The sequence below is a fragment of the Quercus robur genome, chromosome 5 (genome assembly GCF_932294415.1).
Source record: "Quercus robur chromosome 5, dhQueRobu3.1, whole genome shotgun sequence".
NCBI classification, from domain to species: Eukaryota; Viridiplantae; Streptophyta; class Magnoliopsida; order Fagales; family Fagaceae; genus Quercus; species Quercus robur.
Genome location: NC_065538.1, coordinates 3,652,768 through 3,672,514, shown reverse-complemented (window position 1 = coordinate 3,672,514; position 19,747 = coordinate 3,652,768). Strand labels below are relative to the sequence as shown.

Here is a 19,747-nt window from a genome sequence, read left to right as displayed (position 1 = left end):
GGGAAGACTTTTACCGAAAAACGAATTGTAGGAGGGGACATGTTTGGTATACGAGTACACTAGCCATTAGTGCATGAACTGTGCACAGGATTTGACCAGGTGGGACCCTTGGGACACCCATTTCAGTTTTATTAGGCTAATGGCAAACTACGTGTTTGAAATTTATGCTAAAATTTCATAATTTAAATTTTACTTGAGAGAATTTGAATTTAACACTGTAAAATTTCTGAATATGAATTTTATTCTTTAAATTTTGAGAGTATTTAGATTTTAAATCTTAAAATTTCAAAACTTACGATATAAAATCTAAACACCTTCAAATTTTAAAGAGTAAAATTTAAATTCTAAAATTTCATGATGTAAAACTTAAACACCTTCAAACTTTGAAAATGTAGTTTACAATTTTAGCTTTAATTTTATTTTGCTTATTTAATTTCTCCGTTAATAATTGGGTCGAAGCCGTAAGATGTGAGAACAACGGTTTGCGTCTGTTTTTAACAACAACGTTTTTGCATCCGTGTAACGTAGTTCACTTTTATTTGCACTTTGCTTTTTCTCACACCCACTAATTAGCAAACCTTTGCTTTGGAAAGAAAGCTAAAAAAAAGTTGATAATTTTAAGTAATTATTAATTAATATTTAATTAAGATTAATAAGCAATTTTTAGATAAAGAGAAGTAGATAAATTTCAAGTGATTGATTTAAAGAAAAGCAGTCTATCTTTATCAATATACTGTTGTACCCAACATATTTCACATTTTACATATTTTTCACAACTTGTTAAGATAACAATTTTTTTTTTTTAAATCTATAATTGATGGGATAGTAGTAACAGTTAATTCGTGTTCATAAAATAAAAAAATAAAAAAATAAAAAAAAATAAAAAATAAAAATAAAAAAAGCAAATTCATAGGTTCACTATTTATAATTTGCCACCTCAAGGGTCAAGGTTGGCTGTCTCCTATAACAAGATAGAACCATTTTTTCCACTAAACTTATCAGAAGATTCAGAACCATTTTTCCACTAAACTTATCAGACATCTAATCAGCTTCTTAGATTTTTGTTTTTGAGTGGCCACATAAGGTCACATATCTTTCAGTCTTTTTGTTTTTTGGCATTAAAACTCTACACCCACAAGAGTTGCACCAAATGCAACCACAGCCTATTATTAGAGGCCATCTCTCTCTTATACCTTCCTTTATCTATTATCAGCATCAGAAAAAGGAAAAGAATGAATATTAAGTTAACTATAAGAATAAGGCCATTGACCTCAAAATGATAAACTAAACCAGACGCAACCCAAACCCATCAGATGCCAATCTTTCTCACACGTACTGTCAGCATCTAATTAGACCTGACAAGTTAACGTGCCATCGCCATCGTTCCATTCCAAACGATCTCTTTGAGGACAAATTTCATAGGCTACTTGATACAAGTAAAATTAAAGAAAGCCTTTTCAGTTTAGAAATGCATAATGACATATCCAACATTAGTTATACAAGTTACAAGATCAGGAAGAATTCTTTAAGCAAATGTTTGATGATTCAAATAACACTGAATGACAAATACTAAAAAGCATTCAACATTGCATCAAATCTCAGTCGCGTTCACTTATGGCAGTCAAGTGCTCATCAATCTCCTCTGTGGACAACACTCTAAAGACTGGGTTGTCTGTCCTCACTACTCCAACCTGCAAGAAATACAAGGGTTAATTCAAAATCACTCATTCTCTCTAGAAAGTTGTATCTAACTACAAACGGGAATACAAGAGTGGTGGGGATATTCAGTACCTCAATCTCATTGGCTTTGAAATCCTCTTGTAGAACTGATTGCAGGGCTGAAATCGCAGTCTATAAATGAAAACAATTGAAGACATTAGATGCAGAAAAAGAATCGTTCATGTACACATTAACATGCCCCTTTTCACCAAAGGATCACAAAATCTTAATATATTAGCTTTGAGAGCCCATGAAAATATGTAGGAAAGAATTGTTTGAATCATCATGAGCGAACATTTTTCACAAAACTGTTACAGCATAAAGAGAGAAAATTTACTCATCTAAAGGTTTACAATTAAATCTGCATAGGGGAAAGTCTCTCATGAAGAACTGAAATGTGGGCTCCCCAATCAATTTGTGATATTGCTTCTGCTACTAATCAGATACATTACACCGACAGGTAATTCATGTCATTACTGACTTGATATCAACCCAGTGACTATTAACAGTAAATGGATTCTATTATAGATCCATGAACGGCAAGATTTCTTATACCCAATTTGACTCTCGAAATAGGAGGAGGAAGGGAGATATAAACATGTGAATATTGTTTGCCATCTTATGATTCAGAAGTTCTATCATTAAAAAGATGTGACATCTACCTGCACTGTCTCCTCATAAGTAAATGCAGGATCATTCTTCATTTTCTTCTCCAAGAAATTAATTGCCTCCTGCTCTTTCAATCCAGCACTTGTGGCCTAAATAACGTATATCATGAGGAACTCACAGGAATGAAACTCATAATATAGTAATGAACATGGAAGAAATGACTTATTAATCCAACTGAAACACTTATAATCTAGCAATATAATTTGACCCCACAAAGTCACAAATAACAATGTGCAGAAAAGCAAGAAAAGTTACTCATATTTTCAGCACTTAAAAAACAGAACATTCATAAAAGTTTACAATAACTACAAGTGAACATTGCAAAATCAACACTCTTTAATCTTTCGTAGTCAGCTTAATTATAAAATAATCTAGATATAAGTAAAAGCTGATCTATATATTTCAACTCAAGATAAAAGGATACGATTTTTTTTATAAGTAATAAATTTTATTTGATGAACCGGACCACCTCATGTACACAGGTCCTGTGTACATAAGATAGGCTAAAGAATTACAAAAATAAAATAAAATAAAATAAAAAGGATATTTCTTTATTGGAAAATTACAAATGTACCCAATGAGTCTTGAACCCATGACCTCACCCTTAACCTAACACTTACACAGGGAGGAGGTTCCATTTGTGCTAGAGAGCATTGGCTTGGATTTTTTTTTTAAAAAAATAAATACAAAAAATTGGAATTACAATTGAAAAGATTATGCAATTTAGTAAGTGCTCTACTTACTAAACTCTAATAATGCTTTTTATGACCATAACCATCATATAAGTCATCACAGTCAATGAAACACTAGGTTATTATTGTATAATGCAACTTTACTAAATATAAATATAATGAAGATGAATGGATTTGACAAAAGAGCAGGAAAAAAATGGCAGAATATCAAACCCCAATAAAATAGTACATAATTAGCATACAGCTGTAAACCACGTACAAATTTTGATCCTTCCCATTATCTTATTTAGATAGGTAAATAAGAGAGGTACATGTTACAGTTGTCAGCTTAGAGAGAGTTCTTGCACCATAGAAATTGTATTAGTATGCAAAGAATGTTATGCCGAAGTTAATAATGTCTGTTAGATTTAGCCTAATAAAGGAAGTTGTAAACAAGTACACAAGGTGACAGCTGGAGTAAAACATAGACAAACTGCCAGAAAGTTACACTAGTGTTCAATTAATCTTCGGCATTATTTGTTCTCATGTTAAGTAAACAGATAAAAACCATCTGCAGAGCGAGAGACAGATATTCTAGGATAAGACTTGGCAATACCTTGTGACCAAAGAAATGGCCTGCTGGATCACATTTGTAGAGTCTAGGACCATATTCATCATCAATACCCAAAACCATAGCAACTTTGAAAAAGCAAAGACAGGAAATCATGGGAGGGAAAATATATCAGTAATAAAGTCATGTACATTTAACAAACCAATAAGGGAGTATAAAAAAAATTAAAAAAAAAAAAAGAAAAGAAAAAAGGAATACTAAGTTTAACACATAACAGCACAAGAGGAGAATCATTGACAACTATAGAAAAGGCAAGAAACAAACCTACTCCAAGAGGTCTCATATACGCATGTTGAGTATAGACTTGTGATTTGTCAGCAATCCTAACAAACAACAATTACAAACATTAGTTAATATATCATTTTGAACTAACATGTAATGACACAATCTTTTGATTGTAATTTTATAAACATAAGCAATGTTCATTAACAGAAAATTTGCAAGAACAGAGAGTTTACGTATAACAATTTGAAGAAGCATTAGTATTGACATATTTAAGAAACAGAACTATTTATCATCTGATAGCATGTCATATATAAAGAATTAGGAGTCAAGTAGGAAAAACTAACCATGAACTACTGCTAGATTTGCTATGATTACTCTGAGTATATCTTCCTCAAATTCTCAAGTAATAAACTTCCAGTCTAACATTCTAGCAAACTAGCATTTTCTTTATTGAAGGAGATGACACTTACTTATTGACTCCAAAAAATAAGCAACTTCAAGTGTATTATTATATTCATGCAATAATTAAGGATGCTTTCTTGTTTATTAGACAATCAAAGAGAAAAAAATTTCGTGACTACTGAAATGCTAACATTCCTCAACATCAAGATTCATGAATTCAGCAATGAGTCCTAAAACAGAACATTATGTGCACGCCCTGTGTAATCCTTAACACATCATTACTGTCTTTTGCTTTTTACGTCTTATTTGACCCAACTGTGTATATCAAGGTGGTCCACATTAATTTATACCTACACAACAAGACCATATCTTCTAGGTAAGACAACAACCTACATATCAAATTCAACCTAAAAAATCAAACACACAACATTATTACACAATCCAGATTTCTTTTTTCTTTAGTTGGAGATATCTGCTGAGCAAGATAACAAAGTACATATTTATTCCAACCCACTAATAAACTGCACATCCTATAATATGAGAGAGAGAGAGAAGGAAGCAATAAAAACAATTTTTGTACAGAACTGCACATAAGAAGTGATAAGAAAGGATTCATAAGCAAAGTTATCAAGTGGAATTCACGATGGAGAATGGTTTGGCCTCCTGCCAGATACAATGAGTTGGTACTTGGTACTTATCCAGAGCAAGTTATCTCGGGTGCAGATTAGTGGGAAAGAAGATACGATATTATGGATTCCTTCCGGAAATGGTAGATTCAATTGTACAGTCACTTGGGATAATGTTAGAACCAAAAAAATGCTCTTATCAAAAAACAAAAAGAACCAACCAACAAGCTATTAGTTGGTGTGCAAGCTGATTTGATTCACAGGTCACATTCCCAAGCATGCATTTATAAGCTAGCTGGTCATGAAGGAGAGAATAACAATAAGAGAAAGGCCAGTTAAATGGGGTTGCATGGGAGACTGGACGCAAGTGCCTACAGAGACCAATTTTTTTATTGCTCCTTTACTAAATTGATAAGGAAGGAGGTGCTAAGGAGATGCTTGATTGCGAGGCATATTGGCAGCTGTGATGACAAGTAAAATTGGGCTATGACCAAGCTAAAAGTAAGGGGTTTAAAGAGTCTAATATACAGGCTAGCTTGGTCTGGAACACTTCACCACTTATGGATGGACACTGATGCTAAGAGTGAAGTTAATATTTTGAAGTCTATTACGCATGATGTCAGATGCAGATTGTTGGCTAGAAAGAGAGTTTTGAGTGGTCTCAAGAGGTTACCAGCATCCATATTTTGATGTATTGTAGGACACTTGATCTTGTTGTATAATAGATAGCTGAAGATTTGATGTTTGTATCTTGGTTAAGCTGATGATTTGTGAGTGTAGGAGTTTGCAGCATTGCTGCTTGTATTGTAACTTGTTCTCTCTTTTCATTATTGATAATCTGACCTGCTTTTAACATTTCTCTCGTTATTTGAGATCCTATTCATCTATTTGGATTCAAATCGAGGCAATTAGATGTCCAACTCGAGCCTATAAGACTGACCAATCAATAGAAATAATTCATCTTTGTAACAATCTCTTATTCATTTAATATGTGTGGGAGTGTGTGTGTGTGTGTGTGTGTATGAGAGAGAGAGAAGTCATTCTCCTCGTTTTGAGTCAAATGCACCATTTTTTAGTTCATTTTGAGTACTACTTATCTATTTGAAGGAAAAGACTCATCAAAAAACAAATCTATCTGAAGGAAAAGCAACTATTTGAATTACTTCACTCAAGAAATGCAGTCTATTGTGGAAATGGGTTAAATTAAAGTTTCTAACTCAAAAAAAATTGCAGATCTAGTCAAATAGTTGATACACTACATGCATATCACAAGTCAAACAATTAAAGAATAGCAGATAGATGGTATGAATACCATTTAGACAACACATCTACAGGCATCTCATATCCATATCTAAAGCGAAACTCAGCTGCTTCATTTCTTGCTTGTTGAACCAAAGTTCTTGCATCAGCTGAAAAATGGCATGACAAAAATATTAAAGTTCAACTCATTCGAAAGAGCAATAAATAGAAAATCACATCGTCATTCTATAACCAAGGAGGATAAAGCATATGTGAACTTTCGGCCAACAACAATATGGATTATACCCACTAGACAACGACAATCAGCAATGCATTTGTGTAATAAATGTTATCATATTATAATATAGTTCAGATACTCTTACCAACTCCATCATTTCAAAAAGAGAATGAAAGATAACAAAAAAGTTCCATTACTTTGCCATGTGACAACACATTATTCACTTTCTAAGGCGCAAGGTGCCCTGGCATCATAAGACATAAATGGAATGCCTTCGAATCTCACTAATCATTCACCTTTTTCATTTTTAATAATAAAAAATTAAATTCATAAAATGCACAATCAGAGAGTACTGTGTGACATATACTTGATAAAAGCAAAATATCTAACCAGACAAGTCAACACATTGAATTTCTCAATAATGAAATTTGCATTTTCAATAAAGACATGTTTTGGGTTCCATAAAACTTTCATATAACTAAAACGGCTTAGATAGAAACTTGCTGCCCCACCTGTCATGCCAGTTGCCAACAAACCAAGATACTTGGTGATGGGGAAAAGATGTGTGACACTTGTTTGATCCAAAAGCTTGTCCTGTATCAAATTTCATAATTTATATTACCCAATTCAATTCAAACTCTAACTAAAACGAATTTTCAGTATGATGAAAAACTGATACTCACCGGGACCTTCTTTTGAGTTACGACACAGACTGAATCCTTTCCTCGTACACCAATCGAGGTGATTCCGGCAGCCTTGACAGCCTTGAAAGCATACTCTACTCATTCAAACCCAAACAAATAATTAGAATATTACTGACCAAAACAACAAACAAGTGCGTTCAATTTACTATTACAAAGACCTGCAGCTCCAAAGTACAAAAATTTAGATGAAACTTTTGGAACCAAGACAACACATACATTCATACCTCTAAGACTAATGCTACTATTTTGAATTACTGGAATCCAATTTCTCATGTGTGTGTAACCAAATGAGACTCAAAGATCTTTTTCCTTTTTCAAAGGGTCAATTTTTATGTTCAAAGACTTTGTTTGAGCTACAATAACCGTGTCCCTAATTTGTTCAATACAAAGCCTGGACTGAATAGCTACAATGTGCGCCTATATTCAATTAGTCAACTCAAAACTGGCATTAATAAGCTGTAACAAGCATAGGATCTTGAAAACTCTAGCAATTTACAATTAGCATCGAAGTCATACTCAGTATAAACATTTAGCTAGCATTAATTCTTGCCCCCAAAAAAGAAAGTAACCAAGCAATTTAACTAAACCTTAAAAAATTGGTGTTAAACTCAACGCAGATCAAACCAAACATAGAATCAAACAAAACCCATCAAAAATTTCCATCTGGGTTTGTCACAAACGATCCTAAAAATCCAGTATTCACTATAACTATTGAATCTTTAACAATGTGTGCCTATATTCAATTACTCTACTCAAAACATTTAGCAACAAAGTCATAGCTAGTAAAAACATTTAGCTGGCATTAATTCTTGCCCCCAAAAACAAAAACAAAAAACGAAACAATAAACGAAGCAAATTTAACTAAACACAGATCAAACCAAACATAGAATCAAACAAAACCCATCAAAAAATTCAATCTGGGTTTCTCATAAAAGATCCTAAAAATCCAATTTTTACTGAAAATATTGCATCTTTGACAATACCCAGAAAGGAGATTTGAATTAGAAACACATACCCACTTGAAAGAGACGACCTTCGGGTGAGAAAATCGTGATGTGACGATCATAGCCACCACCACTTCCACGACTCATCGTTTCGATTAGCTTCGAATTTAGAGGGTTTTTGTAGGTTTTTTTTTTGGAACTGAGAGTGTGTGAGAGATCAGAGAGAGGTAAAGAGAAAAAGTGAGATATAAGGCAAAGAGGTTTCTTTCTACACACGAAGGCTCTCGTTGTGTTGAGAGTTCAAATTTGGACGGGTCTTGGCGTAGAAAGCCCAAACTCAACGGTGAAAAAGCCCAAGTTTGCATAACTTTTTTTTTTTTTTTTTTTTTTTTGGGCTAAGGTAGGCTAATTGGTATTGTTGGTAAATTATTGGGTCAAGGGTGTTTTTTTAGAGTCAATGGGGTCTATCCTAGTGTGATAGCTGAATTGTGGGCACTTCGAGATAGTCTATTGCTTGGACTTTAGATAGGGATTAACTATATTGAAGTCGAACTTGATGTAAAAGTTGTCGTTGATCTTGTTAACTCTGGATTTAATACTAACAAGGCTTATTCGTCACTCTTAAATGATTGTAGGTCTTTGCTCAACAAGTTTCAATAGATCAGAGTCAACCATATTTATTGTGAAGCGAATAAATGTACAAATGTTCTAGCAAAATGGGGATGTGCTTAGTAGGAGGACTTTGTAATTTTTAAAGAACCCCTCTTTTTAATTTTTTTAGCTTTGATGCTTCTTTTTTGTGATCACATTGGCTTTCTTCAGCTATGCCCTCTGTTTTGGCTAGTTAGCTGTGTCATGCAACTTCTCTTTAACACAACCAAAAAAAATGATTCAATAAGTAGCTTTAGATTAACATTTTTGTGGATCTTTTCTTTTAGGAAACCAAAATTGGGCTTTTATCAACTCCATGTCTCCATGTAAGTGAACCAAAATTGGGCCAGAGAACATACCCATGTAAGAGTTGATGTTTAGAATACAAATAGTTGGTGCCAGGTACAAACACCAATGTGGCTTAATCGGCCCAAAGCTCCAACTGGGCCGGAATCAGAAGAATTACAGAGGACCTCTATTGTGGAATTGGATTAGAACCTTGTAGGCCGTAGGCAACCCTACATTTGGTCATTTGGTTCAGAAAGTTGTGCAAACTAAAATATTAACATCATAATAAAAGTTTTGATTGATTCTCAAAAGAAAAGAAAAAAAAAAGTCTAAGAGATCGATAAAATGTAGAGAAAAACCTAAAATAATATTAGTATAAACAAAAAAAGTGAGAAAGTGTAATTTTGAATATGAAAAAAAAGAGATAAAAATATATTTGGTAGATTATGATTAGTCTCTTGAGAATTTATGGTTGGTGTTAAAAATTTTGGGATTAAGGTTTAGTTATTGTTTTTGTTATATAAAATAAATTATTAAAAAAATTATTTTATATTTTAATTTGAAAATATTGCAAATTTGTTATTGATAGTGTTCGAAATCAGTAAGGTAGAATGGCCTGGCTTCGGTGGGCTGTTCAAGCGGTTGATGGCTTGCAAGCAAGAGAATGCGATCAAAAGAGGAGACCGGAGAAGACCGGTCGAACCCCCTCCGATGGAGAAGTTAGATTTGTAGAAGAATAAGTTCCAAGTGTTTTGGAAATGTGTCTGAGAGAAAAGACTTACCTCTGTCGGGTCCAGACCGGTCTCTTATATAGGGAGCCTGGGGCGGTTATTTGTTCGATAACCTCCCCAGGTTTTGTGGAATCCAACAACTCCGGAGTAAACTCCCTTAACGGATATAAAATGGTAACTGCTAAATGGAAGTTAACTTATTCGAAGGGTTTGTCGAGATAGTTGAGGGTTGCTGAAAGTCTAAGTGTTGAGGTTTCGTCTGTCTGGTGTAGGGTGGTTTAGTCGTCCAAGGATATTTGACGACTTCTCATGGACGAACCTCATGGACGATCTTGTCGTCCATGGGAGACTTAAACTTATGGAGTGGTGCTATTATTTAATGGACGTCTCTCCTTCTTCTGGGTTGACTCTTGGATCAACCTGCGCTGTAGGCTCTGGACGAACCCTTTGGACGAGCTGGAGATGGATTATTTTCCGCTTCTCTATCAGTTGCCCCTTTGTTCAAAGGGTCGTCCAGGACATCGTTGTGATTTTGGCTAAATTTCACTTTTTCGTACGCCACGTGTCGCGAAACTGTTGGTTGGCCAGTCCTGTCGATCTCGTTTCCCAAAAGAATCGCCACGTGTCTGTCTCTGAGTGGCGAACGTCGTTTCGTTGACCCTGTTGCTGGGGCCTATAAATAGTACATTCTCTTTCATGCCCCTCACTTTTTTCCTCATTCTCTCTTCTGCCAATTCGTCCAAGATTCTCGTCTAGCTCTCGTCCTAGTTTCATCAAGTATTTCCTCTTTTCTTTTTTTTTTTAGGCTCTCATTTTAAGTCTTCTACATTCCAAACATGTCTTCATCGTCTAGTTTAGAGAGAGAGATAGACGACTACCTGGACGGCTCTGAGAGTGAGGGTAGTATAGGTAGTTCGTCCTGTAGTGATTCCTCAGACGAGCATTACTCGTCTGGGGTTCCTGGCATTCCTTTAGAGGAATTTCAGGAGCAACGACGTAGGGCAGCTTCTGGATCCAAGGCTAGTTCGTCCAGACAGCCATCTAGTCCTCCTCAAGACGAGGAAGAGGACGAAGAAGATGTAATCTATAGTTGTGCCCCAGAGGTAGCATCCACCTTAGACGGTGCTAAGTTAAAAACTCTTGTAGATAGATACCAAATCCCTAAAGAGCTTAACCCTCGTCTACCCCAGCCTGGTGAATGGTGTTGTTCCCCTTCCTCTGGCTTAGGGGTATATACTTCTTACCTATTAGCTGGCCTTAGGTTTCCCTTAAACTCTTTCTGCAGAGACCTCCTCCAAAGGTTGGGTATTGGGCCAAACCAGCTCAACCCCAATGGCTGGAGGACGATTGTTGCCATGCAAGTATTATGGCGTGAGGCATTGGAAGGGAACCGTCCAATTACAGTGGACGAGTTCCTTTACTGCTATAAGCCCTCAGAGATCAAAAAATCTGCTGGGTTCTACCAGTTTTCGTCCAGAGGTACATATTACAGTTTAATAACGGGCCGTAGTTTGTCTGACCGGCTTTGGAAAAAAGAATTTTTTATTATTTCTGGAAATTGGGCTGGGGACCCAGCTGATGTGGGTATTCCCCTCTTCCCACCTTTTACCAGCCCTCTAGGTCGTCTTCGTCCTGAGGGTATGTCTTTCTTTCCATTTTACCCTGTTTGTCCCTTAAAATTTCTTATCTGTTACTCGTCTAACCATTTATCTTGGTGATGCAGCTGTTGTTCGTCCACACTTGGACAAGTTTTCCTTGGACCGGATAGACGTGGTTCACACCTTTCCAGGAAGGACTTTCCACGACTTAGTTACTCTTAGTCGTCTAGCAACTTGGGGACTTGGTCCACTTCCTACTGCTGAGAACCTAAGTCACGAGGAGGTCACTCGTCGAAGTAAGTGTCGTCCATTATATTCTATTATTTCAGCTCTCTTTTCTTTTGATTTTCTTTTTTAATTTTTCTGATTAATTTTTCTCGTCATAAGGATAAGCACAATGAGGGAAAACAAGGAAAAAACAGTGGCTAGCGGGGACGAGGATGTTGCTGCTCCAACTCCCAAAGTGGCTTCCGTCCAGGCTGGGAAGAGGAAGTCCAAGCCAATTTCAAGCAATGTGGACCTGGACGACCTTCCCAGTCGTCGTGGCCACAAGAAGCAAAAGCCAAGTAAGACTTCCCTTCCCAAGGTTCCAAAGTTCGTACCACCAACAGTGAACTTGGACGAGCCTGTGGACGTGGAGCCCGTCCAAATAGTTCATCCTGTCCAGTCTGATCCTCCCCCTGCTCCCAAAACTTCTTACAAGCCTAGCCCGTCTGAGCCCTCTGATCGTCCCTCTAATTTGGTTCTGGACGAGGGTTATGCATGGAGGACGTTCAAAGGGATCGTCACTGATCATGAAGTTAACGAATGTTACAACATGTCAGTGAAGGAGTTTGAGCGTTCTGGCATCCATGACCTTTTCAAGGTAAGTTTCTTCCTCGTCCTTGTGTGTAAACATTTAACTTTGAATGAAATGTCTAACTCCTTTTCGTCCAAATGCAGGCCATGTCAAAGTTTTATACAGCGACTTGCCAGGCCAAGGAGCTTGCTACTGAGGCCAAGACTGCCAAGGATAAGGCTAAGGAGCTAAGCCATGAGGTCTTATCCAAGAAGGGGGAGGTCATTAGGTTGACCGAGGACTTTAATCGTCTGCTGGGGAGCGAGACGAAGCTGAAGAACGATGTCGAGGAGCTAAAAGCTGACAACTTAGAGAAGGATACTCGCATCGTCCATCTAGAAGGACAAGTTGCAGAGCTTACCTCGTCTTTGGAGAAGGCACGTGAAGAAACAATTGCTGCTTTTAAGAAGTCTGACGAGTATAAGAATCGTCTAGACAGTCATTATGCAGCTGGGTATGAAGACTTCCGTGCTGATGCCAAAGAAGCGTATCCTGATTTGGACTTCAACTCGTTCAAGCTTCCTCTTGCTACAGAGAGTTCTGTGTTGCAGACGAGTTCCGAGGACGTCAACATCATGGACGATGCTAACACTGAAGTTACTCAGGACGAACCCAAGTGAAGTCTATTTCCTTAGAGAATTTGTTTTTATTTGCTTTTTCATGGAAGTGCCCGTTGTTTTGGGCTTTTTACTTCTTTTTTTTTTTTTTTTTTAAAGCTCATGCAAGTACAATCATCTCGTCCAGGATTGTGGACGAGCTTTATATACATATTCAAAACTAAAGGGGTTTTTGGACGTTGGTCGTCCACCCTTTGAATGAAAGAAATGAATAATTCTATTTTTACCTTCATTGTGTTTGAATATATATGTTTTCAGCTTTATGTATGAACTTTTTATTTTCATATCAGCAATGTGGTTCGTCCATCTAGGAATTCAATTCACCTCGTCTTGGTCATGGGGGTGAATTTTATTACATCACCAAGATAAAGTATGTTGATTCCTTTGGCTAGATTTTCCATCATTCCGAAATTATGGACGATCATTTTGTCGTCCTGGATGATTAGACTTTTAGCGTTTCTCGTCCAAGGTAATGGATTGTTAAGCTAATTTTGAAGTCTTGGCTCGTCTGCGTTTCGGACGAATACTTTTGGGAATTCATCTCGTCTTGGGGTCTAGATGAGTTTCCCTTTTCATCTCGTCCCATGTTCTGGACGGATGAATCATGCTTTATTTTTCGCTTGGGTTTCATCTCGCCCTGTGTTCTGGACGGATGGACCTTCATATTTTAGTTTGGGTTTCATCTCGTCCTATGTTCTGGACGGATGAAACTTTCTTTGTATTTAGCTTGGGTTTCATCTCGTCCTATGTTCTGGACGGATGAAACTTAGTTTCATTTTCAGGTTAGGTTTCACCTCGTCCCATGTTCTGGACGGATGTACCTTTTCATCTTTCCTTTGGAGAAAGGTTTATGGACGATATATCCTTGCGTCCAAGGATTTCATTCGTCCATGCTTGCTTTCTTTTTGCGGATCAATCTGAATGAACATATAAGGATTCCAATAATATATTTGAAAACAATATATATATATATATTTGAAAACCCAAACTTATGTAATCATTCGTCCACAGGCATGGCACATGCTTATTAGCTAGTGCCTTATTGAATTTAAAAATACAAACCAATTTGTCCATGAATAGCACAAAAGTGAAAACACTAATGTACTTTCTAGGGGATTATTAAAATACTTAAAAACACTTAACAGTAGTAAAATACTTCTTCTCGTCCATACATCTCGTCCAAGGACATCGGTGAAGAGTCAGCACTTATTGATGGTACTTCCTGAGGTGCTCAACATTCCAAGGGTGTTCCAGCCTCCGCCCATCCAAAGCTTCCAAATAGTAGGATCCTTGCCTTTTGCAGTTGATAACCCTATAAGGTCCTTTCCAATTTGGGCCAAGTTTCCCGTAGGCTGGGTTTCTTGTTGCCAAGGTAACCCTCTTCAAGACGAGATCTCCAATGTTGAAACGCCTAGGCTTTACCATAGCATCATACTGTCTTGCCATGAGATTTTTGTACCTTGCTGTCCTTTGTTCTGCATCCATCTTGACCTCGTCCATAAGGTCAAGATAAAGACGGAGCTGTTCGTCATTTTCTTCAGTTTGGTACTTCCTGACCCTGTGGCTCGTCATGTGTACTTCTGCTGGTATAACTGCCTCGCTTCTGTAGGCTAGCTTAAAAGGAGTTTCTCCTGTTGGAGTTCTCGCTGTCATTCTATAAGCCCATAAAACACCTGGTAATTCATCCGGCCATATCCCCTTTGCCCCTTCGAGCCGAGTCTTGATGATCTTCAGCAAGGATCGGTTCGCTACTTCTGCTTGGCCATTGGCCTGTGGGTGGGAGGGTGAGGAGTAATGGTTCTTCATTCCAAGTTGTTCACAAAAATCCCTGAAGGGTGTGTTGTCAAACTGTCGTCCATTGTCAGACACTAGTACTCTAGGTACTCCGAATCTGCATACAATGTTCTTCCAGACGAAGTTCTTGACATTCTGATGTGTAATTTTGGCTAAGGGTTCGGCTTCCACCCATTTTGTGAAGTAATCTATTCCCACCACCAGAAACTTCATTTGCTGAGTTCCAATCGGAAAGGGCCCCAAAATATCTAGTCCCCATTGTGCGAAAGGCCAAGGGGCCATCATTGGTGTGAGATATTCTGCTGGCTGTCTGGGAATGTTGCTAAAGCGTTGGCATTGATCACAGACTTTGACATATGCTTTAGCGTCAGTTTGGATGGTTGGCCAATAGAATCCACTTCGGATGACTTTATGGACGAGTGATCTGGCTCCCGAATGGTTCCCGCATGCTCCTTCGTGAACCTCCCTCAACATGTAATTGGCCTCGTCCGGAGCCAAACATCTTAAGAGAGGCTGGGAAAAACCTCTCTTATACAACACCTCGTCCATAAGCACATACCTGGCTGACTTGACCCTGAGCTTCCTAGCTTCGTCCTTCTCTTCTGGAAGCCTTCCGTCCTTTAAGTATGCCACTATCGGGGTCATCCAATTTCCTTCTCCCTCTATCTGCATCAGTTCTGGAAGGTCTATGCTCGGCATGTAGTGTACATCATTCATCTCGTCCAAGGCCTCATTCGCAGATGCTTCCTTCGCCAGAGTATCTGCCTCCACATTCTCTTCCCTTGGGATTTGAATAAAATCTGCTTTTTTGAATTTCTTCACAAGGCGTACTACCTTCCTTAAATATTTCTTCATTCTGTCTTCCTTGGCTTCACATGTCCCATTGACTTGGCCTATGACCAGTTGAGAATCTCCCAGGACAAGTATTGAGTCTGCTTCCACGGACTTGGCCAGTTCCAACCCCTTTAAAAGGGCTTCATACTCCGCTTCATTGTTAGTAGTCTGGTATTGCAGACGGGCCTTGTATTTCAATTTGTCCCCTTCTGGCGACTGCAAAACAACTCCTATTCCTCCAGCATATAATGTAGACGATCCATCAACATGGACGACCCATTTGTTGTTGTACTCGCCTTCCCCCAGGTCTTCATAACATAGAGTGAACTCCGCAATGAAATCTGCCAAGGCTTGAGCCTTTATTGCACTTCTCGGTTGATACCGAATGTCGAATTCACTAAGTTCAACTGCCCACTGAACGAGTCGTCCTGCGGCTTCCAGCTTGTTCATTGCCTTCTTAAGCGGATGGTCCGTCATGACATTAATGATATGAACTTGGAAGTAATGTCTTAACTTCCTAGAAGCCGTTATTAGTGCGAAAGCCAATTTCTCCATTAACGGATATCTTCCCTCTGCTCCTCTGAGTGCCCGGCTAGTGTAGTACACCGGCTTTTGTATTTTCCCTTCTTCTCTGATTAAAGCTGAACTTACGGCATGTGGGGACACCGCTAAGTATAGGTACAGTTCTTCTCCTTGCACAGATGGACTTAATAATGGGGCCGTTGTAAGATAATCTTTCAGGTCTTGGAAGGCCCTTTGGCATTCGTCCGTCCACTCAAATGCCTTCCTGAGGACTTTAAAGAAAGGTAAACATTTATCTGTGGCTTTCGAAACAAACCTGTTCAAAGCGGCAACTCGTCCTGTGAGGGATTGGACTTCCTTGATACTCTTTGGTGGTTCCATGTTCAATATAGCCTGGATCTTATCCGGATTTGCTTCAATTCCCCTTTGCGAGACCATGAACCCCAGAAACTTTCCCGACGACACTCCGAATGCACACTTGCTTGGGTTCAACTTCATCTTATATCGCCGAAGTGTTTCAAAGGTTTCCTGTAGGTCATCTAGATGGCTTCCTTCGTCTATGCTCTTCACAAGCATGTCGTCGACATAAACCTCCACATTCCGTCCTATCTGTGGACGAAACATGTGATTCACTAACCTCTGATAAGTTGCCCCTGCGTTCTTCAAGCCGAAAGGGCATTACTTTGTAGCAAAACAAGCCTTGGCTGGTAATGAAGGAAGTTTTCTCCTGATCAGTTTCATCCATCTTGATTTGATTGTATCCTGAGAAGGCATCCATGAAACTCAGCAACTGATGGCCAGCAGTAGAGTCCACCAATTGATCAATGCGTAGTAGAGGATAACTATCCTTGGGACATGCTTTGTTCAAGTCCGTGAAGTCTACGCACATTCTCCACTTTCCATTAGCTTTCTTCACCATCACCACATTGGCTAACCAATCCGGGTAATAGACTTCCTTGATGAACTTTACTGTGGTCAGTTTTTGAACCTCTTCCTTGATTGCTTTGTCCCTCTCGGGAGCGAATACCCTCTTCTTCTGACGGATGGGCTTAAAAAAGGGGTATACATTCAACCGATGAGTGATCACGCTTGGGTCGATTCCTGGCATGTCGTCATGACTCCATGCAAAAACGTCGATACTTTTTCTCAGGAACTGGATGAGGTCTTCTCTTGCCTTCTCCTTCATACATGTTCCAATTCTGGTAAATTTCTCTGGATCATCTTCTTGCAAGATAACATCTTCCAACACTTCCGTGGGCTCTGCAATAACTCTTCTTTCTTCGATGCTCATTGTCTGCACCTGTTCGTCCAAAGCCATCATGGCTAAGTAGCATTCTCTAGCTGCTAACTGATCTTCTTGTGCTTGTCCTATCCCGTACTCCGTAGGGAATTTGACTGATAGATGGTAGGTCGAAGTTACCGCCTTCCAACTATTAAGAGTGGGCCTTCCAATAATGGCGTTGTATGAAGATGCACAATCTACCACAAGGAAATTGACTTCCTTGGTTATCTGCTGCGGGTACGACCCTACCACAACTGGTAATGTAATGGTACCCACAGGCTGCACCTTCATTCCTCCAAATCCTATCAGTGGCGAGCATACTGGACGAAGTTGATCTCGTCCAAGCCTCATCTGTTGGAAGGCAGGGTAATACAATATGTCTGCTGAACTTCCGTTGTCAACTAACACTCTCCTGGTTGTATAATCTGCAATGAGCAGTGTAATGACGATCGCATCATCATGCGGGTGATGGATCCTCTTAGCATCTTCGTCGGTGAAGGAAATGGTTGGCTCGTCCATTGATCTCGTCCTTGGTGATCGTCCAGAGAGCTGGACGCTTTGTACCGCTTTGAGATACGTCTTCTTTGACTTGGAAGATTGCCCCGTCGAGTTCCCTCCAACGATAATCCTTATTTCTCCTAGTGGGGGCCGGGATGATTCCTCCATTTTGCCTTTCAGCTTCTCATCTGTACGATCCCTTCCAACAAAGTGCTTCAACTTTCCTTGTCTGATAAGGTTCTCTATTTGCTGTTTTAGGTCATAACACTCATCCGTGTCATGCCCATGGTCCCTGTGAAAGCGACAATATTTGTTCTTATTGCGCTTGTTGGGATCCCCTTTCATCTTCTCTGGCCATTTTAAAGCAGGATCGTCTTTGATTTGCATGAGCACCTGATTAAGTGGAGCATTCAGGGGCGTATAGTTCTGGCTTCTTCCCGAGGGACCTGTCTTCCTGCTATCTCGTTCCTTCCTATCTTCCGTCCGTCCCTTCTTTGGACGAGGGGCTTGTTCTGAGTGTCGAGCTGGGTGCGCTTCCATCCTTTCAGCTCTTTTCCTCTTCTTGGCTATGATTGCATCTTCTGCATTCATGAAGTTCTGAGCCGAATGGACGAGCTCGGCCATGGTTTGAGGCTCCTTCTCATATAACTTGTGGATAAATAAATCCGAATTAATCCCGTTGTGGAAGGCTGCCAGTAGAAGCTTGTCGTCCACCTCGTCCACACTAAGGGCTTCTCTGTTGAAGCGAGTGATGAATGACCGCAAGCTTTCGTTCTCCCCTTGTTCTATGGTCAGTAAGCTGGACGAAGAGCGCTTGTGCCTCTGTCCCCCGATGAAATTGTTAACAAACAATTTGCTTAACTCTTCAAAAGAACTTACGGAACTTGGGGGGATTTTACTGAACCAAACTCGTGCCGGGCCTTTAAGGGTAGTAGGGAAGGCTCGACACATGATTTCATCAGGGACCCCTTGAAGGTGCATTGTTGTCTTGAATGTTGCAATGTGATCGAAGGGGTCACGCGTCCCATCATACGAGTCCAGGGAAGGTAGTTTGAACTTTGATGGTAGAGGGTGGCCATTGATGGAAGCCGTAAAAGGAGAGTCAGTCCTGTGGACCAAATCCTTTATTGGATTCGTTCTCCTCATGTTCTCCTTCATCTCCTCCATGACTTTCTTCATTTGGTCCATCTCCTCTTTCAAGTGTGGCACTGTCCGTGAAGTGGTGCCTCTAAACTGACTTCCAATCTCAGTATTCTGTGTGTCACCATGGCCTTGCGTCTGCCCTGCATGTTCCTCACGTGTCTGTCTCCTGTGAGTGATCTCCATCCTTAACTCCTGGTTTTGGCGAGTCAATTCCGCCATTGCAGCCGCCATGGATTGCATATTCTGAACGGATGACGTCTGCATGACTGGTGCAGATTGGCGATCACGCTGAGGATCACTTGAAGCACCTCTGCTTCCCTGACGGCCAGGGCTGGTAGCCCTCGACCTGGTCCTGACCATCCTAACTCTTTTGTCGCGGAAAAGAAAGTTGCAAAACAACCTTCGTTCCCACAGACGGCGCCAACTGATAGTGTTCGAAATCAGTAAGGTAGAATGGCCTGGCTTCGGTGGGCTGTTCAAGCGGTTGATGGCCTGCAAGGAAGAGAATGCGATCAAAAGAGGAGACCGGAGAAGACCGGTCGAACCCCCTCCGATGGAGAAGTTAGATTTGTAGAAGAATAAGTTCCAAGTGTTTTGGAAATGTGTCTGAGAGAAAAGACTTACCTCTGTCGGGTCTAGACCGGTCTCTTATATAGGGAGCCTGGGGCGGTTATTTGTTCGATAACCTCCCCAGGTTTTGTGGAATCTAACAACTCCGGAGTAAACTCCCTCAACGGATATAAAATGGTAACTGCTAAATGGAAGTTAACTTATTCGAAGGGTTTGTCGAGATAGTTGAGGGTTGCTGAAAGTCTAAGTGTTGAGGTTTCGTCCGTCTGGTGTAGGGTGGTTTAGTCGTCCAAGGATATTTGACGACTTCTCA

The 19,747-nt window shown here is 39.4% G+C and overlaps 1 protein-coding gene across 1 annotated transcript; it reads right to left on the bottom strand.

The window, feature by feature from the left end:
* Positions 1–1,442: 1,442 nt before the first annotated feature.
* On the bottom strand, positions 1,443–8,321 carry LOC126724864 (proteasome subunit alpha type-6). Its single transcript, XM_050429290.1, has 9 exons — positions 8,140–8,321; positions 7,104–7,198; positions 6,933–7,014; positions 6,256–6,352; positions 3,955–4,013; positions 3,676–3,758; positions 2,382–2,477; positions 1,792–1,851; positions 1,443–1,691 (listed from the first exon to the last, which is right to left on the bottom strand). The coding sequence occupies exons 1-9, from the start codon at positions 8,213–8,215 to the stop codon at positions 1,599–1,601; spliced, it is 741 nt and encodes a 246-aa protein (XP_050285247.1). The 5' UTR covers positions 8,216–8,321; the 3' UTR covers positions 1,443–1,598.
* Between the last annotated feature and the right edge of the window lie 11,426 nt (positions 8,322–19,747).